The 22,962-nt window shown below is 44.8% G+C and overlaps 1 protein-coding gene across 8 annotated transcripts in view; it reads right to left on the bottom strand.

The window, feature by feature from the left end:
* Positions 1 to 22,962, bottom strand: part of Tanc1 (tetratricopeptide repeat, ankyrin repeat and coiled-coil containing 1) — a 229,343-nt gene that overhangs the window by 134,630 nt on the left and 71,751 nt on the right. For 7 of the 8 annotated variants that reach the window (XM_016003138.3, XM_006984643.4, XM_076568508.1 and 4 more), the window contains exon 3: positions 7,771 to 7,849. In XM_016003138.3, the coding sequence (XP_015858624.1) occupies positions 7,771 to 7,831 (61 nt within the window). In that variant the 5' untranslated portion in view covers positions 7,832 to 7,849. Of the gene's footprint in view, positions 1 to 7,770; positions 7,850 to 8,757; positions 9,005 to 22,962 lie in introns of those variants that run through there. The other variant, XM_076568507.1, reaches the window with a different exon arrangement.

Below are 22,962 nucleotides of genomic sequence, written 5' to 3'. Positions count from 1 at the left end.
TGAAATTCTCTCCCCAAAATGCAAACAGCTCACATGGAAACTAAAATATGGCGATTTTATGGAATCATGAAAGATACTGATGAGGCTCTTTGCAGTTCTTTAAAGAAAGAAAGAAAAAAAAAAAAAACACCTTTCATGAGGAAAAAATATCTGAAATGAAACCCAATGTAGTAAACACAAATAAACATTTTTAACTGAGTTTCTAATTTATCATTTCCCTATTGAAGTTAAGCTTCCTTTTGCACACATACACATCCAGCAGGGACTCAGGAAAAAGTGCAGAGAGCTTTGTATCGTCCTTTATGATGATTTGAGCAGGACAAGCAGGACATGTCATCCTGGAGGTCTCATTGGCCACATGGAGTGGGAGGTTCTGGGCGATTGCCTTGGCCTTCCCTTTCCCTCTGAGCACAGGGCTTGTTCCAAGTATGCACCACACAGCAACCAGGAAGTCCATCATGAAGCCATCATGGCCCATATGTGCAGGTGTCCAACACATGACAAACGCTCCAGACTTGTCCCCTTCCTCTAACACATCCATTCTATATGTTTTGGGAAAGCAACCAGAGGATGAAAGACAAAGCCTTCCAAAAATGAAGACCTTCCTGAATGAGGATCTTATAAATGAATGAATGAAGTCTTATAAATGTGTTTAGAAACCTATCCTCAGATCTGCTTGCCATCTCCTGAAATCACTTTTGCAAGGGAAGGTGCCTTTCAGTTTAATTGCACAAAGAAGGATACAAAGTATTTGATGAAGGCTAAAGGTGAAAAATACAGGAAAAGAATTTACAAAGTATAAACTACCATCTAGTAAACAACTCAGAGCTTACCAGTTACATTATGGAGAACTGATTAAGTCAGGAGAAGTACCTTTATTGCCCAAAATAGATAGTAGACTCCATATTTAGAAATAGGAAGTCATAAAAAGAAACTTCTAGAAAATCACTTTTGCCTAGAATCGGTTGTTATGAAAATTTTGCTTTTGTCATGGTCCGTTGTCCAATTCAGTAGAGTATTTGGTTTCATTTTTGTTAAGGTTATTGCTTTTCCTTTCTATTTGGACAATACCTGATAATTATTCTCAATGTATATAGTTTTACTTTACTTTGAAAACAACCCTTTCCTTTTTAATTAGACAAAGGGGGGAAATGTTACAGGAATGCTATGTTGTGGTCCACTGTCCAGTTGAATAAAGCATTTGGTTGGAGAGGTGGGGTTCACATTCAGCTGGCCGGAATGGATCAGAGAGTCCTCGGCGGACTCAGGACGAGAGAAAGAGCGGCCCTGGGAAGAAGAGGAAGGGCAGGGAGGGGTGGAAGGTTGAGAGGCCCTTTTGAAACCAGGAGGCGAACAGTGGTGGCAGATGTGTCTTGGCTGTGGTGGCAGTCTCGGGTTCTTATCTTAACTTGTACTAAGTTTTATATTCTAATAAGCAGTGAAAGAAATCCCTCCAATCAGCCCTGACTTCTCTTTAACTTCCAGGGGAAGAACAAGAATTCTGTTTGAAGCCCAGTATAATGAATGATTGTCTTACGAAGTAACATGACCAAAAGCAACCTGGGGAGGAAAGGGTTTATTTTCATCTTACACTTGTAGGTAACAGTCCTTCACTGAGGGAAGTCCGGGCAGGAACCAAAGCCGAAGCCACAGAGGAATGCTTCTTACTGGCTTGCTCTCCATGGTTTGCTCAGCCTGCTTTTTTATACATTATAGGACCACCAGCCCAGGAGTGGTTACCACACAGGCCCTCGGCTCTCCCACACCAATCAATCAAGAAAAATCACCACAGGCTTACCCACAAGTCAATCTGGTGGAGGCATTCTCTCAATTGAGGTTCCCTCTTTCCAAATGACTCCAGCTCATGTCAAGTTGACATAAAACTTGCGCCAGCACACGGGTGCACACCTATACCTATAACCCATTGTTTGGGAGGCAGAGACAGAATGGCTGCAAACTGAGCTATCTAGCAAGTTTAAGGACAGTCTGGGTCTGCATCTCCTCTGCTCTTTAAGCTGACATGGTTTTCTCAAGAAAAGACGTAATGAGTATCTAGCAGAAACTGAGTATCAACCTAGGTAGAAAGAATTTTTATTTTTTTTTTATTTATTTTTTTTTTTTGGTTTTGTTTGTTTTTCGAGACAGGGTTTCTCTGTGTAGCCCTGGCTGTCCCGGAACTCACTCTGTAGACAAGGCTGGTCTCGAACTAACAGAGTTCCGCCTGTCTCTGCCTCCCAGGGCTGGGATTAAAGGTGTGTACCACTACCCCCTGCCCCCCGGCTGAAAGAATTTCTAATTAAACCTGGACAATATCTCTATAAGAAAGTTTTGCCCAAGTTCCAGTTATCCAGAGTTGATCAAGCTGAGATTTGAATTTGTGACCTCTAATTCCCAAATCTGGTGTTTTGGTTTGTTCGCAGACTTTGCGCTCTGAAGAGAACAAAGAAAACACATGATGCAGGAACCCAGCAAACCCTGAGAACTAAGCTGTATCCCAGCTCTACTCTGCATAAACCAGAGACTGACACTTGATACAATTATTCAAATGTTCTGGTAAAGAAAAATGCATTACCTTTAGAAGGAACTGTTTCTGGTTACTGTGTTGCTGGAGAAACATTTTGTAGTCTCTTAACATAAGATACCAAATGGCCACATCAACAATACAGTTGCTGCACTGAATTCCTAAATAATGGTCCACAGCCGCAGCAAGCGGGCAATGGAGCAGACTAATCAAAAGCAGCTTCATAGTTTCTGGATGAAACAAAGCATCATTTATATTGAGGCATTTTTAGAAGGTACCACCAAAAGCCACAAGGCAGCCTGGAATGGCTTAAAATACCAAGTTTAACAATCACATCAATGGCTTTTAGACTTTGGAGAGGACAACAGCTTCCTTTTGCCTCGAATTCAAAGTGAAGAAACAAATGCAAAACAAACCAACTAATTGGGTACACACAGGCTGAGAAACTATCCACTGCCTTCATTAACACATTACAAGTGTGTTTAGTCAACCACCTGGGTTTTAGTGATGGAAAGGGTGAAGGCCAAGGCTCCTTAATAAACTGCTCCAAACTAAGACCATTTCCTTCACACACACACACACACACACACACACACACACACACACACACACACACACGAGAGAGAGAGAGAGAGAGAGAGAGAGAGAGAGAGAGAGAGACAGAGACAGACAGAGACAGAGAGAGACAGAGAGAGACACAGAGAGAGACAGAGACAGACAGAGACACAGAGACAGAGAGAGGAAGTAAAAGCTGGCTAGAGAAGAGATACATACAGGGAACTTGCCCAGGCCCCTCCTATGGAAGGAAAAAGATCTTCAATAAGGAAGGCAAAAATCTATGTTTAAAAAAAAAATTATCTACTGTGAACTTTAATTATATTAGATATCAAATAAAATAACGTTTCATTTCTTGACATTACTGTCAAGAACAAAAACCTCGCCAAACCAGCTGCTTTCTGGCTATTCTCCTGATTAAGGACCACACTTGTCAGTTTGGACTCAACCACCCTCCATGGCACACAGGCTGATGGGAAGCAGAATTCACCCTGCCCCATAGACGTGAGGACATTTACACACACCCTTCCAGCTTCTTTGCAGATCGAACCCAGGCATGTGAACCAGGCTTGGCCAGTTTACAAATACTTTCCACAGTTTTCAATTCTCCTGGCCTAGTCCTAAGCCCCCTCTCTTCCAGATGAACTTTTATATCAATTTTATGCCGTGTTAGAAAAAAAGAAGCATACAGAATGTTTAAGGAGGTCACAATGTCCTGTATGACACTACAATATATCTCTCTACACCACAGGATGTCTGTAACTACAAATGGGTCCTGATGTAAACTATCTTTGCATCACTGGGATTGCCAGCGGGACAAATATGGCAAATGAAACACTCCGGTGTGGCTGTTTTAACAGGAGAAGCCGTGTGCATTGGGGGAAGCTGCTATACCTTCTAGCCAACTTTTCTGTGAACCTAAAACTACCCCTTTTGAAAACTTAAAAAAAAAAAGTCCCCCAAACCAAAAAGTTGGGATGCATGCAGGGTTAAGATCAGATGAAGCGTATTTGGAGGCCCAGGGTTTGATCCCCAGGACTACAAGAATCAACAACAAAAGTGGAATTTCATCATGGAGTAAAAGAACTATACAGATAATTTTAGGAGAACTAGTTGGCTTAAAATAATAAATATGTATGTGTATGCATATATACTCAGGAATTTAATAATTACTTTTATTCAGTCAAGTCTTGAGTCACCAATACAGTTTTATCATTTATTTCGATATATAGCTTACACATTTATCATTTATGATTTTTGCTGTTACAACATGGAACATATTCCTTTTCTCTAGAGAACAGAGGCTGGCTTCCTCTGCTGGTTTAATATGCACTCAAACTCTTGTTAGGTTCTGATCTTACATCAGATATCCCTGACTGGAGAATACAGCAGTTAGTTCATTTTAATAACAGTTTAATAAGAGTCGCATGAAAATCATCTGGTAAGATAGGTCAGGTGAAATCAAGAAATTTGGTGGTAGGTGGCAAACCTCTCTGAAGAGCTTTTGTTTCCTTGTTTTAAATCAAGACTCTGCCATGAAAACGGAGAAAAAAAATAGATGTCTTGGTCCAACATGCCCTTCTACTGTGGCTAAATACTGATTTTTTTAAAATTACATTGATACATGTATAGTGTGTGTGTGTGTGTGTGTGTGTGTGTGTGTGTGTGTGTGTGTGTGTGTGTGTCCGTCCATCCGTCCGTCCGTCCGTCCATGGGGTCCACACATGGGGATAAAAGGACAGCCTTTAATGTATTTATTATTTAATTCTCTCTTTGCAGAATGTGGTGGTGGGGATGAAAACCAAGTCGTCATCCTTCAGGCTTGGTAGCAAGCACTTGGCCAGCTGAGCCATCCTGCCAGCCCTTAATATTTATTTTTGCTCCCACAGACCCAGTTCAAGGCCAAGAGACAGATGTGGCTCATTTTTTACTGAAGGAAGGAACTTCAACAAGGACAAAGAGAACATTCATCCCAAAAACACCTCAAGGTTTTTGGTATCGCATTCCCCAACATGCCTCTCCAGCTTCCAGAAACTAACATTTTATTCATCTACAAGCACAGATGAAAATGCATAATCATTTTTAAAAAGAATTTTCCTAATTTTAGAGTTCGACCAATGGGATTCAATCTCACGTTCTGTGATATATATATTTATAATCTGAGTGTCAACACTTGCTATTTTTTTTTTTCCCCACACAGCTTAAGGTAGTTACATGGGATATATTCTTTTAGGGACAGAAGCTGGAGGAAAAGCGTTTCCATACTTCTGGGGATACAGCTCAGCTGCAGAATGCTCACTAGTAGGTTGACAGGCCTAGGCTGAATCCTTAGCTGTGGGTGTGAGGAAGGACTACTACTAATATTTAGCCTGGTGTGTTGGCGCAGAACTGTAATCCCAGCAACTTGGAGGCAGAGGCAGGAAGAGCACACACTCAAGGCCGGGCTGGGCTGCTGGCGGAAACCCTGCCTCAAAAACACCACCAAAAATGAAACCAACAGGTGGTGGTTACGCACGACTTTAATCCCAGCACTCAGGAGGCAGAGGGCAGGGTTTGAGGCCAGCCTGGTCTACATATCAAGTTCTGGGACAGCCAGGGCTACAAAGAGAAACCCTGCCTTAAAAAACAAACAAACAAGACTGCTTTTAATTGGAAACAGTACTACAAAGCCTGGTCATGCTGAAGGGGAAGTTGTTCCCTGAGTCTCACAGTTGTCTCAGACCTGCTTAGGCTGAGAAATTCAGCTAGGACTCACTGAGATGATGAGCGCTGTCATAGAATTCAACAAAGAAGTTGTCGAATTCCAAGTATTTACCCAAATCTTTTCCCATAACTTCAGCTGGATGTAAAATCCCAGCTGCTCTGTCCCCAGCACAACACAAACCACGTTCTAGTAACAGCAAAGCACATGGACCGTACCACGCTTTATACCAAAAGCTCCCATTACGTTTTCAAGTCGGTGTACCCTAGTGAAAAACCCGGAGTGTGGGAACTACTATAAAGACAGGACTCACAGAAAAAGCAGTAGTTTCTCTTAAAAGGCCAAAGGGAGACCTAAACCCCAAGTCCCATGTTTTGAAACTGGAAACCTTTCAAAGGCAAACTATGCTTGCTGCCTGGCCTGCCTGAACGGCACAGGTGCTGAACATCATTTAAACTTATTTCCCATGATTCTGGCACCATGGAAGAGGAGGGTCTTTGTTGAGAGATCCTGTTACTCCATAGGGAGTTTGGCTTGCAGACCCTGGTCCTGAGAGGGAGTGGGGGGTGGGCACCTGGTTGCTTGGCAGCTCCATCCCAAGACAGCTTAGGAACTATGTTTATGCTAAAAATTACAAAGGTTTCGAAGGCAACAAAATAAAGTCTCTCGAATTAGTATCAGATGAGCCAAAACTTCGGGGGGAAAAATTAACTACTTTCAGAAAAATAATGAGAAAGACATTTTGGCCCTGACCCAGCAAAGGATGAATGTGCCCCTGGAAAGAAATTATGTGAACTAAAATTTCTCCATAGTAACAATTCTAATTAATTATTCAAAGCTAGGGGTTGATTTTCTAAGGTTATGAGCTAACTCTGCAGCCTTCTGTTTATATCATTAAAATCTGCTTCCTTCTAGTCTTTGTATCTGTTTACCCAGGCATTAATGAGAAGTCTGTAACAGAATCCGAACAGCAACCTTGTAACAAAGGCTTCTCATTCGAGGTGAGTTGGCCACTTTGCAGGCTCGGTTTAAGGGATAATTAGTAATAAGTAGAAACTTTATCTAGGTTCCACACAGCCAAAACATTTAGTTACTGAGTCCCTTAGGAAAAGCATGGAGACAAATTAACAACACATAAGGTGTTTTGAATTAAAAGTTAATTATAATTGATGATGCCGAGTATATTTATCTATGATATTTTAACAGAAATGAAAACTGAAATATTACTTGACATTAAGTAATTTTAAAAAGGGCCATTTGGCAACAAGAGTAGATCTCACATTGAGTTTTAAGAGTGGCTTACAGAGTAGTTCCTGCAGCTCATTTTAACTGGGAATACTGGCACAGACTTTCTATCGAGAGAAACTGGAACCTAAGACTGACGGTGAGCAGAACAACCTTAGGGGAGGTCACCACACGGAATGCGATGCTATTCGGGTCACAGTGGCTAAATATGCCCCAAAACACTACAGACAGGAGAGGAGGGGAAGCAGAGCCACGTTAGGCCGCTCCCCTCACACGGAGTGAACCGTCTGGCATTAAGCGGGCCCACACCTGTTAGGAATAAAATTCGATACTCAAAAACACAAGAACCAGTCAGGCAACAGTTGGTCAGACATAAAATTCAACTCCATGTGGGACAAGGAAAAGGGCTTTCTAGAAATCAAATTCCTAAACACAACTGCCATCCTTCAGCCTCTTTAACTAGGCTTCCGGACCGGAATGACTTGTTAAAAGTATGAACCTTCAACATCTTTGGGGGAAGGATTTGGTTCAAAACTGAAACTTATTTCCAACATCGTTTCTCATTATAGTAACAATAATAAAAACTCCTTAAATACAGAGCTCCTCAAAGCCTCCAGGACACTGCTGGTTCTGAGTCTCCGGGGTGGTCCCAAGGCCATGCCCCTACCTAGCCCGAAGTGGTGGGATCTGGCCCGCTCGCCCGCCCGGTGCCGCCCGCCATAATCTCAACTCGCATCTGTGTACTCACCTGCTTCCTTCTTGCTCCCCTTCCCTCCCTCTCGGCTCTTCTTCAGCACAGCCTTCAACATGGTCAACACTCTCTGTCTCTAGAGAGAGAAGGGAAGGAGTCAAATGCAGGAAAAGTGGGGACTGTCGTTTGCATACTGACCTCAAATGTGTAATCACGCTCAGAAGAGATGCCTTCGAGTAACCCAGAAGTACCCTGAGATTTCTGTGACCGTCCTATGAATGAGCAGGTGGTGGGAGACACAAGGAATGCTTTCTAGCTTTCCATGAAGCCATCAGAAGTTCACTGTCATGTTAGAAAAGTTACAACAGCCACCCGCGGTGCATTCTCCGCATTCCACATCTAATTAGGGTTACAAGGCTAAACCTGGGTCCATCACTAGTGGTAAGATATTTGGCAAGGTAATAATACAATTTGCCAGCCCTAGTGAACAAAAACAAAAAGAAGAAGACATAAAATCACAAAGAGTATGGTTAAGAAGAAAAAAGCGACATGGTTAAGAGAAATGTTTTACAGGTGCCACCAATTATGAACCACAAAAACCATGTTGGAAGGTTACTGGATTGGAACATAGCTCACAAGCATTTGCAAACTAAATACAGACGGAACCCATTTTAACCCTGATGCCAGGTGGCCCAATTAAACAGTGCACACTCCCGTGCAGTTTTACTATATATAGTTATGACTTTGGGAAGGAGATGAGAAGAGCAGGCCTTGTGGATGGCTGCTGAGTCTTTTAAAAGAATGAATTGCATTTTGCAAGGGGAGGGGACGAGGGGGGGACTGAGTTTGTAAAAACAACACAATGGCCCAGGATTAAGATGAAACTGGAAACCATCTCTACCACAAGCAACAATGGGACTATTATTTCCTCGTGAAGCTGATGCACCAAGAAGAAGGCAGAAGGCATGTAGCAGAGCCAAGCCCCCAAGGATGGGGGGAGGGGAGGACACCTTCCCCCGGAGAAGGAATCCCAAACCTGCCTACCTTGAGAGCCTCAGGTGGGTGGCCTCAGTCTGACAAGCCACATGGCAATGCTCAGAGAGCAAGTAAAGCAGTTCTGTGCAGCCCACCGAGAAGGATTAGGAGTCTGAGGAGGATGAGGAGCTCAATGTGCTGCCATCCACAGAGCCACAACACAAGCAAGCAGAGTGACCTTCCTTATCATGTGGTCCAAGCTTGTATTTACTTTCTCAAGCCTTTGTTTTACCAACGAAGAAACAGACCCTGGGAGACTGAGTCCACCCAGGGGTCACTCAGCTAATTAACAACAAGGCCCGGTTCCAAACGTGCAGAGTTCCAGCTGGGCCCTGCCTCCCTCAGCACGCTGTCTTCCTCAGCAGGCTGCCAGTGGCTGGCTAGGCTCCCCTCTCAGATCAGTGAAAGCTTTGGGCAAACAAACAAAACCCAAAGATTTTTAGGAGGATAATATCTAGAAAGCCACAGTGGTGATCAGGGTTAAAGCTTCCTACAAAGCGACTTTACACACAAAAGGAGCATGGCTCGGGCCCAATTCTGCCTTTGAAATGCTTCTTGAACCTGCGAAGCATCTTTCCATACGGAGCCCCCTGGAAACACAAGATTCTCCTGACAGTCATGCTCAAAACAACGTGGTATTTTTACGTGATGTGGTATTTTTAAGAGCCCATGAAAGCCAGATATGGTGGCACACATCGGTCATCCCAGTAGTCAGGAAGCCGAGGCAGGAGGATCACCAGTTTAAGGTCAGCCCGGGCTACTTAGCAAGCCTTTCTCTAAAGAGTTTTTGGATTTGTTTGTTTCTTTTTTATTTAAAGGAGGCAAAGGCAAAATTTAAAAAAAAAAAAAATAGATGCATAATAGGCACACACATTTTCTTCTTCAAATCAACTGTCCCGGTTTGTAACTCAGTGAAAACTACACACCTAAACAAGGAAAACACCAGCAGAACCATGCCGTAAGCTTGTCCTCGGTCCCTCACACATGCTGTGGTGGTTCTCAGAGAGAGGCCTGTGATTGACCCTCTGGCCATCTCAGGCCACATTATGTCCACAAAGCTGCCCTTAATTGGCCAGCAGGTCACTCCTAATTTGCAGCAGAACTACACCATGCTACAGAGTAAGGTCTAGGTGACATTGGTTTTTGGCACCTCAGCCCAGACGTCCTGCTGGTCTGTGTCGGGAGCTCAGCTGTTTTTAGGATAGTTATATTGACGTCAGCGGTCTTAGATGTAACAACCTATCAAATATCTACCGTTAAGTTTTTCTCCTGGGCTCCCACTCATCCGTGAACAGCTGACTTGGGGCAGAGTTTAAATTTTATTCTAAAAGCTGTTCAAACAATGACATGGGAAAATGGGTTATATGTGAGCACAAAATAAGTACCCTACTACTACGATAGCATGTGTGCATATGTGTACAACACACACACACAGGAAAAGGGGGTAAAATGAAGACTTCCCAGGAAGTCAAATTTTGAAATCAACAAAAGTCCATCTGAGCCATGCAAAATCATCCCAAATCCCTGAGAGATGGCCAGAAAAGAAGCCACAGTGACAAACCAGGCTAACACTGCCTCCTTCCGAAGGTCATCTAGCATACCGGACTCTACCTGTGCCCGTGAACTTACAGACCCACACCTATGCACAGGTCTGGAAACAGAGCGAGCCATCTCAAGAGCCATGTCAAGCGGTGGAATGACAGAACCACCTCCCCTGTTCTCATCCCCACCGTGAAGCACCTCCTGACTCGGTCCTTCCTTAGCCCACCATCACCCCACTATGGTGTGCTGGTCCAGTCACACCACGGTCTGATCTGCTGGCAGACATGATTCTGGGAGAAAATGAGTAAGTCGGTGTTCTGGATTTAAACAAAAGCTCTCGTGAGCTTTGTTTTCATGGACATCACTTTGCGAAGTCCCACCCGTTTTCCAGAATAGTGAGTTTCTTGACCCCAACTGGAGGACCAAAGAAAGACAGTAGAAATCCTTGTATGGCAATGGTACCCAAGAGCTCTCAGAATGCAGCCTTTGTTCATCATACACTTCCTTCCCAGTAGGCAACCAATGTCTTCCCCTCTAACAGGTGAACACCGACTTGTGATGAACAAGAACCAAACAGAGAAGACGTAGATAGATCCCCTCACCTGATTCCAGACACATACATTCAGACCCAAGTGATGAAAGCCCAGCACACTGAAAAGAAACTGCCAGAAATTCTCAGGTTGCTCAGGCAGGGCCATGCATGCTGTGAGGAAGTACTTAAGAGCAAGTGTTACAACGGAAGGTACAAGCCATGTCCTTTATCTTAACTGCAAATACCATGCTCGACACAAAGACACAGATGCAAGCGGCCGACTAAGAACCCTCAATTGCTGCCCTGGAAAACTGGAGCTTCCACGGCAGAATGTGGAACAAATGTAGGGTTGGACTCCTTTAATCCCAGCACTCAGGAGGCAGAGTCAGGCCAGCCTGGTCTACAAAGTGAGTTGCAGGACAGCCAGGGCTACACAGAGAAACCCTGTCTGGAGAAAGAAAGAAAAAAAAAAAAATGCTGCTTTGAGCTGCACACCTGTAATCTCAGCACTTGGGAGGCCGAGGCAGGAGGATCACCATGAGGGAGACCATCCCAGGCTACAGAGTGAGACACTGTCTCACATGAAGAGAAGAAGATAGTGACGCACTTCAAAGCTGGGCTTCGCAGCTCACAATCATAAGGCTATCCATCTGAAGCCTGAAGCAAGACAACTGCAAGATCGAGGCCCACCTAGACTACAATGAGACCCTGAAGGCAGCGACACAGAGAGATTTCAGAATACATAGATAGTATTTACAACGTTAAGTTAGACACTTTTGATCTAGGGGTGTAGCATGGTGGCAGAGTACTGGCCCAATCTGCTCAAGGCTCTGGATTCCATGGGGGGGGGGGGTGACAGAGACAGAGAGACAGAGAGAGAGACAACAAGAGAGACAGAGAGAGAGAGACAGAGAGAGATTGATAGATTGACTAATAGATTTATTTTGAGGGAGAGAATGCAGGGCAGAAGTATGATCTTTCCTTTGCCCACTACAAGATTCATGTTTGACACCTTAGTAACAGACAGATAACAGGAAGAAAGCCAAGGTCTTAGGTGATATGGAAGCATTCGAAAATGAAGACCCAAAGGGTCGGGAAAATTGAGTTTTTAAAGCTTCGGTACAGTATTAACCAATAGCAGTAAACTTTGAGGAACACAGTAAGACCCATTTGTCCAGTATTCTGGCCCTGTAAGGGGCAAGATCTCTGGACTGGGGGTCTTAGTGACCTACTTTAAGGTAAAATAAATAGAAAATTCCTTTACAGCCATGCAAGAAGCACTGACCTTCTTGCTGCTGCTGTTATTATCTGGCAAAGGGCTAGATTTTAAGATGCCATGTTATGAAGCCCAACTAAAGAATAGAGTAACCTTTAGGCTACTAGAGATAAAATTAACAGAGGCAAGTTTCCCATGATGTTCATTTTAAGGAAAATCAAAGGTGAATCATTACCCTTAGATGGCTAATATCCTAGGGTCACCTAGATTTCCTTATTTGTTACAATCACTTGACATCTGAGTTTCCCAGGCACCACAAATTCACAAATCCATCCTTTAAAACATTGTGGGGGGAGGGGAGGGGAAGGTTGGATGGCTCAGTGGATAATGCACTTGCATGAAGACTTGAGTTCAAGTCCCTAGAACCCACAGAAAGCCGGAAAAGTCCTACAAGACAGCATCCATTTACAATCCCAGTGTTCCTATAACATGATGGGAGACAGAAGAGGAGAATCTCTGGAAGGTCATGGCCAGCTCATCTGTTGTCTACAGTCATAAATGGGAGGCCTATCTCAAACAAAGCGAGTGACAACTGACACCACACACACAAAAAGAAAAAAAAAATGCACCAAGATTCTCTAGAAGTTAAGCTAACCATCAAAATTTTCACTTTTGGTATTTCTCCTTTAGCCCTTCAAGTCTTTGGGGACTGACACAACACCCTTGTGTCATACAGCAGAAATTTTACAGTGCGTGGAATACTCTGTCTGACACAGAACAGAACACCCTAGGAAATCCACAACAAAAATTCAAGAGGAGGTAGAAATCCATCACAGCTGTCAGTCACTACAAGTCATGGTAACACTAGCATTAAAGGGCTTGCTTCTGCAGGGCACGCACGCTGCCTGTCTACAGAGCGTTGAGACCACTTCCTAGCAGAGGGCAGGGACTATGTTTATTCTTTAACAGATACAAACAGAAGCCAGAACACAGGCTCCGCACCCACTCTGTTCTCAATATTTGTTGACAGATTTAACCAGCTTCAGATGAACATAGATAAGCGATTTCCTCCCTAGTCAAGCAATTAGCCAACATTTATAGCAGTTTAGAATGGACAGAGAACATGCTTCGCTTGCAAGGAATGCGTCAAATCCAGTAGGACATCAGGGGATGAGATACTTGCAAAGAATATGTTGCATTTCCTAATATCCCTCACACCCGCACTTGAATTAACCTGAAAATGTCAGTCCAGTTATCCCAAACACCACCTACTCGGCAGCCCCTATAACTGGCTGTCAGTCCAGTTTTAGCGGATCCAACACCCTCTTCTGAACTCTGCAAACAACAGGTATGCACGTGGTGCACATACACAACACAGGCAGACCAAACATTCATTCACATAACAGGTAGAAATGTAAAACAATAAAATAAAAAATAAATGAAATAAGAATAATATATATTATATCATATTTTATATATACATTATATATGTGTGTGTGTGTATATATATATATATATTGGTTTTTCAAGACAGGCTTTCTCTGTGTAGCTTTGGAGCCTATCCTGGAACTCACTCTGTAGCCCAGGCTGGCCTCGAACTCAGAGATCCGCCTGCCTCTGCCTCCCGAGTGCTGGGATTAAAAGGCATGCGCCACCACCACCCAGCTAAGATTAATATTTACAAAGGAAATGCAGCAAGTTATGGTACATGTCAGTATGAGGAGCCTGCTGTGGGACGGTCTGTATGTCAAATTGCTCTGATTGGTCAATAAATAAAACACTGATTGGCCAGTGGCCAGGCAGGAAGTAGGTGGGACAAGGAGAGAAGAGAATTCTGGGAAGCGGAAGGCTGAGGTAGAGAGACACTGCAGCCACCACCCGGACAAGCAGCATGTGAAGATGCTGGTAAGCCACCAGCCACGTGGCAAGGTATAGATTTATGGAAATGGATTAATTTAAGATATAAGAACAGTTAGCAAGAAGCCTGCCACGGCCAATGCCACTGCCATTGTAAGCAATATAAGTCTCTGTGTTTACTTGGTTGGGTCTGAGAGGCTGTGGGACTGCCGGGTGACAGAGATTTGTCCTGACTGTGGGCAAGGCAGGAAAACTCTAGCTACAGGAGCCATTTTACTTCAGAGAAGGGAGACATCAAAAACATCCTTCATGTTAGCAACTCGAGTTTTTAAAGCCCATTTAGTTTTGCCGTGTGTAGGGAAGGCCTTGTGGGCTTTTCTACATATTAGCCACATTCAGTGTTCATCCAAAGAAAGGACACGTATGGTAGCAGTAGGTCAGCGCAACCGAGAAGATAATAAACAATTCAGAATAATGCAAACAGGAGACAACAAAACAGAAGAGTCTGCAGACAGAGGTCTGGGGCACCCTGGGAGTTCATGAGGAACCTGCCTGACAGAGGTGTCCTGAAAGCAAACGCAGCATCTACATCACCCGAGAAATCCCAGGAGGCTGGGGAAGCCCAACTCTTGATGAATGAATACTTACAGTTCCTCCTCCACCAATACAAAGGAACCAGCAATCCTTGCAAAGCAGCTATGAACAAGTGAGGGACCGTCTCCAGGATTCTGAGACTTCACATAAAAAGCATTAAAACAACCAGAAAGCAATTGGGACAAAGAATCAGCTTTGGTTTTCCTCGACATGCACAGTAGGAAAATACGGTGCCCGTAGGCTGTATTCTCTACAACACAAAGGCCTCATCTTTCAGTGTGCCTTATTCAAACTGATTCTACAAAGTCAATCTCCAATTATATTATTACTCACTTGATTATAAGTTACATTCACCTTTAAAAAAAAAAAAAAAAGATTTGAGGGACGGAGAGATGGCTCAAAGGTTAAGAGCACTGGCTGCTCTTCCAGAGGTCCTGAGTTCAATTCCCGGCCACCACATGGTGGCTCACAACCATCTGTAATGAGATCTGGTGCCCTCTTCTGGCATACAGTGACACATATAGGCAGAACATTGTATACGTAATAAATATTTTTAAAATTTTTTTTAAAAAGATATAAAATTTATGACATTAAAAGCTATGCAAATTTATAGTCATAATGTGAATTTTTTAAAGTTTCAAGGCATGAATTTAAACTCAAATGTTAAACGAATCAGGGCTGGAGAGATGGCACAGTGGCTGAGAGCACTTGACACATAAGCCTGAGGACTTGAGTTCAAATCCTCCACACCCACATTAAAAAGCTGCTGTGGTCCTACACTTCTTTAACCCCAGCACTTCAAGAGGCAGAGGTAGGAGGATTGCTGGAGCTTGCTGCCTGCCGGCCTAGCTCCACGTTCAGTGAGAGAGCACACACGAGTGCTTGCACCTGCACACACACCCTTCAATGATTAACAAAGTAAGTGGAAACTCCTTATCATAATGACATCACTTTCGACCTCACTAGAATACTCCAATCCTCCTAAACATTAGGTATGTCCCAAGCTGCTAACAATGACTATGTTCAGTTTGTATAGAGACGCCCTCATCTTGATATGACTTGGCCAACAGGAAACTTCACTTTTGGAGGGACGAGTGACTTTTCTACTTCCTTCTACGTACAATAATAGCCTCTTCCTATTCATTGAGAAGGGATCCGTTGGGGCCAGCTTCTAACAATGCCTTCTCCACGATGTCTCCAGGCAACAACAGTCCATCCCACAGTCCATTTGAAAGATCTTCGTTGGTGAAAAATACTCAGTTCTACAAATTCCCCACAGCACCTCAAGGTTATTTACGCAAAGCAAATGTTTTCAAGCAAGTAACTAAGAGGGTTATCAGAGAAAGCAAAGTACAATGAATGGTAAGTCTCCCCCCAAAGTTTTGACTAGTTGTTTTAAAATTCTTCTGGTACCAGCTACTAATTCCCAAATTTATGGTCAGAGTTCTCTGGTTCACACATGAGAAACAGATCTGTTCTCCATCAGGCCTTAAAAGCACTGGCTACAAGATTTGTCTTGGTATTTCAAATATGCGCACAAAACAGATCAGGGCAATGACAGAGAAGCCCGAGTCTGAAATCTACGCATTCTTCCTCAAACCAGGACAAGTTCGGCTCTAGAAATAACCAACGGCTGCATTCCTGCGAGGCCAGTGCAAAGGTGGAACTCCTGTCCTGCCGAAAACTCTGCTTGCTCGCTCGCTCGCTCGCTCGCAAGGTGTCCTCCCTAACCAAACGTGGCCTTCACCCAGGCAGCAGGACACTCCTAACTAGAGTAGCAGCATCACCAGTCAGTGAGGCCCATCAGAGAAAGCGAGCCAATGCAAACTCCATCCCAGAATCTCCGTCTCTTAGATATTTTCCTTAACCTTATGTTATTGACACCCTTGCTTTGCCCAGCAGCCTGGGGTAGCCTGAAACATGTTTCCTCATTTCAATATCAATGGACATTTCTGAAGGAGCATGATGTTACCATCTGTAATTTTTGTACTCCCCCCCCAAAAAAAATGACTATCATTTTGAGGGGCTGGAGAGAGAGCTCAGCAGTTAAAAGCACTTGCAGAGGACCTGGGTTTGGTCACACACACACACACACACACACACACACACACACACACACACACACACCAGGCATCTCACAACTGTCTATAAATCCAGTTTCAGGGGACCCAGCACCCTCTTTTGATCTCAGTAGGTAGTCACATACAGGTGCGTGCTCACATGCGTGTGCGCGCACACACACACAAACACACACACACACTCTAAAATAAAATTAAAGCTATCATCATTTTTTATGAAGTTAGTAAATTGAATATGCTCAGTAAAAATACAAAGCCCTGAGCAATGGGGGAGCCGGCCCTGGGTCTCTGGGGTCAGCAAGTTGCAGAAATGGGGTTACAACCAGATTTTTCCAACAGAAGAAGGAACACTGGGCTAGTGTTGGGACTCAGACAGCCTGGGTTTGGCATGCTGAGGACTCTTAACTAAAGGCAAACGAAAGGCCATACAGTAAACCTCTGACCTCCCGTCCGCCTTTCTCCTGCTCTCCATTCTTCCCCAGTCACTGATACCAGAACTCCTCCTTCCCAGCCACCGAAACTAGAAGCCTTCCTCCCTAAAGTAAGCCATAAAGTCTGGCATAGTCCTCTAACTTTCCCTACCTTCCTATGAAGGAGTTGGCCATAAAGTCTATGACCTACTTTGTCTCAAAGTCTGTAAAATACATGTTCCAGGGGGCCTGACCTGTCTGGAGCTGGGAAGGAGGAATGCCACACAGAGAGCCCAAGAAGGATGTGAACATACAGGCCTCCTGGGGCTGCTCCTCCAGTAGATCAGACCCTACTGTCCAGAGTTCTGCAGTTCATCTTCAAATTTAAGCATAAAATGGACAGTTCTCACTGGGCTTGGGGGTTTGCACATCTGAAGGACCTTATGTAACAGAACTTTGTTTTTCTCTTGTACTAGCAAATGTGATGTTTTTACTCTACACATATCCCTAAGTATCTGCTCTGTGCCAACCACAAGGACAAAGTCAAGCATACTACGACGGAAGGGAAAGGCAGCGATGTGGACGGCCTTGTCGGGAAGCTAACCAAGTTTACCCCTCCACTTTCTCCAGTGGGAAAGGAAGTCAGAAAGGTACATGAAGACTCAGATTAGCCCTGTGGAGGAAGGGAAGACAAGCATTGAGACCAAAGGACCGCAGAAAGAGCTCCAGTCACCCAGCATAGGCAGAAGACCAGGCCAGGGACCAAATGATGGAACCCCAGCTCCCGCCTTGGATGCTCAGTACCACAAACATCCGCAGCACAGGGGCTAAGCATCAACTGGGAACTCCGAGGACAGCAGGGCTCGGCGGCGGCGGCACATGCAGGCAATGAAAGCTGCCAAAGGGGGGAACGGAGAACAAGACAAGAGAGCCGCAGAGAAACGCAATGTGCCATCTCAGAGATCAAAACACAAATGCCGGAAGAACAAGCTAACGAGGAAGTTGAAGAGAACCTGGTTCTTTTAAAGGGGATTTTCAATTTTGGATCTGTAACCGTTTCAAATGATGGTTAAAACCCACAGGACTAGGGAGGGTGACGCTGGAACTTGAGCTCAGAACTGACCTGAAAGCTTGGGCACGGAGCAGCTCCCTTCACAATCTTCAGTGAATGAGAAGACAGGGAGATAGGAAGGTAAAGAGAGCACAGTAGGAGCCCCAAAGAAAAGGACTCTAAAAGAGGATGAAGCTATAGCAAACAGAGATCCAGCCGAGGCCGTCTTGGGGAATGCCAACATTGGCCATGAGACCAAAAGCTCTAGAAGATGCCCTGGGGCTTGAATGGGGACCAGTCTTGAATGAGATCTCAGGACCTCTCACAGAGCTTCTCGGAGGACGGCACCCAGACCACAGAAGTCTTCCCTGGAGGTCTGACTCCCAATGTTCCTCACGTTAGCTCCATATAAACCATCTCTGAGAGTCACACTTGCTCTCCCTTTCCCGTTACATTTTGTTTCAAAAGGGCTACAATCTCCATCTAACCCAAGCTGCCTCCTTGACAGATGGCCATCAACTCTCTGAATAAAGAAGAGGTCCCATATACAATGTGAGAGAAAGCCACTCCCCCTTTTACTGGGCCGAAGGGAACACTGGTTCCTGACCCCCTGGACTGGCTAAGGTCAGGTCACTTCCACCAGTGGGTGCTGCAATTTTTAAGAAGAAATTATTTCTTGTTCACATTCCCACTGTAAATCACAGTAGCTGACAAACCATCACCATAAAAAAGAACAGCCTCGGAGGGAGGCTGAGGTACGGGCGATCAGCTCTTAGTATGAAAAGGGAAGAGGCCTTGAAGACAGTCTTCAAAAGTGTTAAAAGGCACTCAATCAATCAACGCCAGCCGGATGAAGTCTGGTATTAGAAATCTAAAGAAATTAAATTTTATAAATTGCACTGCATCTGGCCACAAAGTGAAAAGGGCCAGACAACTTCAAAGATGCCCCATGAAAGGCAGCTATTCATTACAGAAAAAGCTCCTGCTTATGTAGATGACAGATGAATCTTTCACTTAATGCCCCGGAATAAAAGACCTCAAAAATCCTTTTTCCCCTTCGTTAGAAACTGGCAATGACTACTAACAAGGTTATAACCTCCACATGCTCTGATTTCATTAGGGTGAGAGGTTCGGGGGTTTTGTTTATTTGCTCTTCATTTTATTTTACCTTATGTTTATGTTGGTGGGTGTTTTGCCTGCATGTGTCTGCCTAGTGCCTGTGGAGACTAGAGGAAGGTGTCACATCTCCTAGATGGCAGTGAGCTGCCATGTCTGTGCGGAGAACTGAACATGGTCCTCTGGAAGAGTGGCCATTCCTCTTAACCAGTGAACCATCTCTCCAGTCCTTGGGACTTGGAATTCTTAATGCCCACTTAGTGTTTTGGGTTTCTGTTTGTTTCTTTCTTTTTCAGTTTTTAGAGACAGGGTCTGTCTACGTAGTCCTGGCTATCCTGGAGCTTGCTATGTAGACCAGGATGGATGCGAATTCACCAAAGGTGTGCACCACCACACCCAGACCGATCTTTTTTTCAACCTCTCCTGAGGTGACTCTAATAGGCAGGCAGACAGCAACACTAACCACACATGCTGAACTCTGCTCTGAGCGCTTTGGATGTGTGGAGTCATCTCATCTTCAAACTGTCCTTTGGGGCAAGTACTACCAATCTCCACTCTGCAGGGGCACAGGCAGGCCTGTCACGGGGCGGACATGTGACACAGCCTTGTTTGTTGCCCATCCAGGCACCAGACTGATGCGGATAGCTCCAGACCTTGGCCGTGCGGTCTCTATGCCTTCTCTCTCCCAGGCCTTGATGAACAAGTTAAACACAGGCAAAGTTAAAAGAACACTTTTATTTTTCACGGAGGTTAGAAGGTAAAAAGAAGAAGCAGCAGCCTATGTCTCAAATCCATCCTGAAAAAGAAGCTGCCTCCGCTGGGGGACCTACTGTCCCGTCCCTCAGAATTTCTAGACATCCAACTCAGTTATTTCTAAGTTGAGTTGTCACGTTACAAGCACTGTACAACAGAATACATACTAAAGGTGCAAGCCCGAGAGTTCCCCTGCACACACAGGGAAAACACTCAGAGGCAGGCTAGGATGCCAGGGAGAAGAACATGTGGGACAGAGACATTTGTGCCACGCGGGCATCGATCGATTCATAGCCCTAAGATGTATCTCTCGTGTCAAAGAGGAATTCCACGTTCATTGTTTAACACTTGTTAAACGTAGGACCTGTGGCAAGGAATGGCCTGACGCCCTCTTGTGTTCTCTAGGCAGTTCTACACACTCTAATAATGCCGTAGGGTTTTATCCAAACTCTAAAGTAAGTTTGGATATGCCGGCACTGAAAATGCAAGTCAGGGGAAATCAGGCTGCGGTGATGCACAACTTTAATCCCAGCACTTGGGAGGGAGGTAGAGGCAAGATCTCTGAGTTCGAGGCCAACCTGGTCTACAAACTGAGTTCCAGGACAGCCAGGGCTACACAGAAAAACCCCATCTTGAAATACCAAAAAAGAAGGGAGGGAGGGAGGGAGGGAGGGAGGGAGGGAGGGAGGGAGGGAGGGAGGGAGGGAGGGAGGGAAGGAAGGAAGGAAGGAAGGAAGGAAGGAAGGAAGGAAGGAAGGAAGGAAGGAAGGAAGGAAGGAAGGAAGGAAGGAAGGAAGGAGATACAGTGGAGCTGAATCAAATTCTGCCCCAGGGCACATCACCTCTTCTCAGATCTAGAGCAAGTGCCAAGTATAAGGGGGCTAGAGAGAGGCCCAGCAATGAAGAGCACTTCCCAGTTCCCAGCACCCACATGGCAGCTCACAGCTCTCTGTAACTCCAGTCCCAGGGGATCCAACACCTTCACACAGACACACACGCAAAACATCAATTCGGGTCAAATAAAAATAAATAAAAATGCCAGCGTCAGCCCCTGCACCTGCCTCCTCTCACGGCATTTACAGGAGAAACTATCCTTGGCCACCGCAACTAAAAGTCCTTCTCTGGGCGCTGGAGAGATGGCTCAGAGGTTAAGAGCACTGTCTGTTCTTCCAGAGGTCCTGAGTTCAATTCCCAGCAACCACATGGTGGCTTACAACCATCTGTAATGAGATCTGATGCCCTCTTCTGGCCTGCAGTCATACATGCTGTATACATAATAAATAAATAAATCTTTAAAAAAAAAAAAAAAAAAGTCCTTCTCTGGATGTTGTTCATATCGCCCGATTCTCCTGAGTCCTCCTGAGGTTCCAACCACAAACCAAAGCACAAATCCAACCAACGAGTGTCCTGGGCTGACTTACAGAGTGTGGGTGACCTGAAAGTAGACACACTAGAATCCTGATGGATGATGACTTCCTCTGAGCCCCACAGAAAGGAACCCCCCTTCTAAGTCTTCCCCAACCCATGTATTCTGGCCCCTCCTCCCGGCACTAGAAGAGGCCCTGAGTGGTTACAGAATTGCAGACAAATGGCTGGAGGGGTGGCTGAGTACTCAGGTGACTTCCCAATGACCCTCCTCTCTCAGTCCGTCTACGAGGAAATGTCAACAGTCCTCAACTGGATCGCAACAGACTTGAAGTGGGCACAGCTGCTCCCTTTCATGAAGGTGACGGCAGTTTGGCTTGAGGACAGGACAGTCTCTTAGAATGTCCATAAACATTTGGTTATAGAAAGTAGTCTTGTGCTAGACAGATGGCTTAGTGGTTAAGAGCACTGACTGTTCCTCCAGAGGATCCAGGTTCAGTTCCCAACACCACAACTGTCTCTAACTCCAGTCCCATGGGATCCCACGCCCTCTTCTGGCCTCCCAGGACACCACACACGCTTGTGGTGCTAGACACATATGCAGGCAAAACACCCATCCACATAATTTTTTTTTAATCAGTTTTAAGGGGGACCACCACCAGGGCCAGAGAGATCACATGGACAGACACACACGATGATTTCCACTGACCCCAACAGCCCCCAAATGGAGAACACCAGAGCTCCCGAAGATTAAAAGTCAAAGCCGAGACATGCCACGAAATGAAGGTCAAATATATGTCTGTTTGTTTTTGTTTGGCTTTTTGTTGTGTTTTTTTTTTTAGGGTGAAAGGATAAATGAAAAGAAAAGCGATGGTGGGTACCTCTTGGCGGCCCTGCCAAGGTACGGCACTAAGCAAACACCCCTCCCACAACAGAGTTAGTGCAAGAGGCCGTGTCTGAGTGGGGACCTGAGAGAGGCAGACAGACAAGAGGAAGAAGAAGTGAGAGAGGAAAGAAGAGGCAAGAGAGGGAAAGAGACAGAGAGAGCGAGCTGTGCCTGGCGGGCACTTTTAAAGGGTGCACATGTCACATTGCTGACCCTGGAAAAGCACCTGGCCACAGGTGATGACGTAACTGCTTTGGCAGCTGAGGTGGAAACTAACAGGGTTTCTTTGTAGCCTTGGCTGTCCCAGAACTCACTCTGTAGCCCAGGCTGGCCTCGAACTCACAGAGATCCGCCTGCCTCTGCCTCCTGAGTGCTGGGATTAAAGGCGTTCGCCACCACCTTCCGGCTGAATTGTTTTCTAATGTCAGGAAACCTAGCTATTAACAAATTATTGAACAAATCCAGTCTCCAAGTCAGGTGAGAAAGATACAAAGGTGTCGCCCACGATGGGGATTTCTACTTTGGGTACCATGTGCTGTCTCAGCTACCTGGACCCTCTACTCGAAGAATGATTTTGAATGTTTAAGTCGAAAATACGATTACAAAGGAAACTGATTATATTGAAACACAATTGCCAAAAATATTTAAAAAGCAACAGAAACAATAATATGTCCTTAACATTTAAATAAAAGCAGAGAATCCGATAAGAGTGGCCGTTTTTAAGGCAATGATGATTAAAGAAAATAGTCTACATCTGGCGGCGTAGTACAAAAATCTAACTTCTATGTGATAGAATCTTAGGGTTCTGTTGCTG

Source organism: Peromyscus maniculatus, chromosome 4 (genome assembly GCF_049852395.1).
Source record: "Peromyscus maniculatus bairdii isolate BWxNUB_F1_BW_parent chromosome 4, HU_Pman_BW_mat_3.1, whole genome shotgun sequence".
NCBI lineage: Eukaryota > Metazoa > Chordata > Mammalia > Rodentia > Cricetidae > Peromyscus > Peromyscus maniculatus.
The sequence above is the reverse complement of the archived record's forward strand: the minus strand, read 5'-3'. Positions and strand labels throughout refer to the sequence as shown.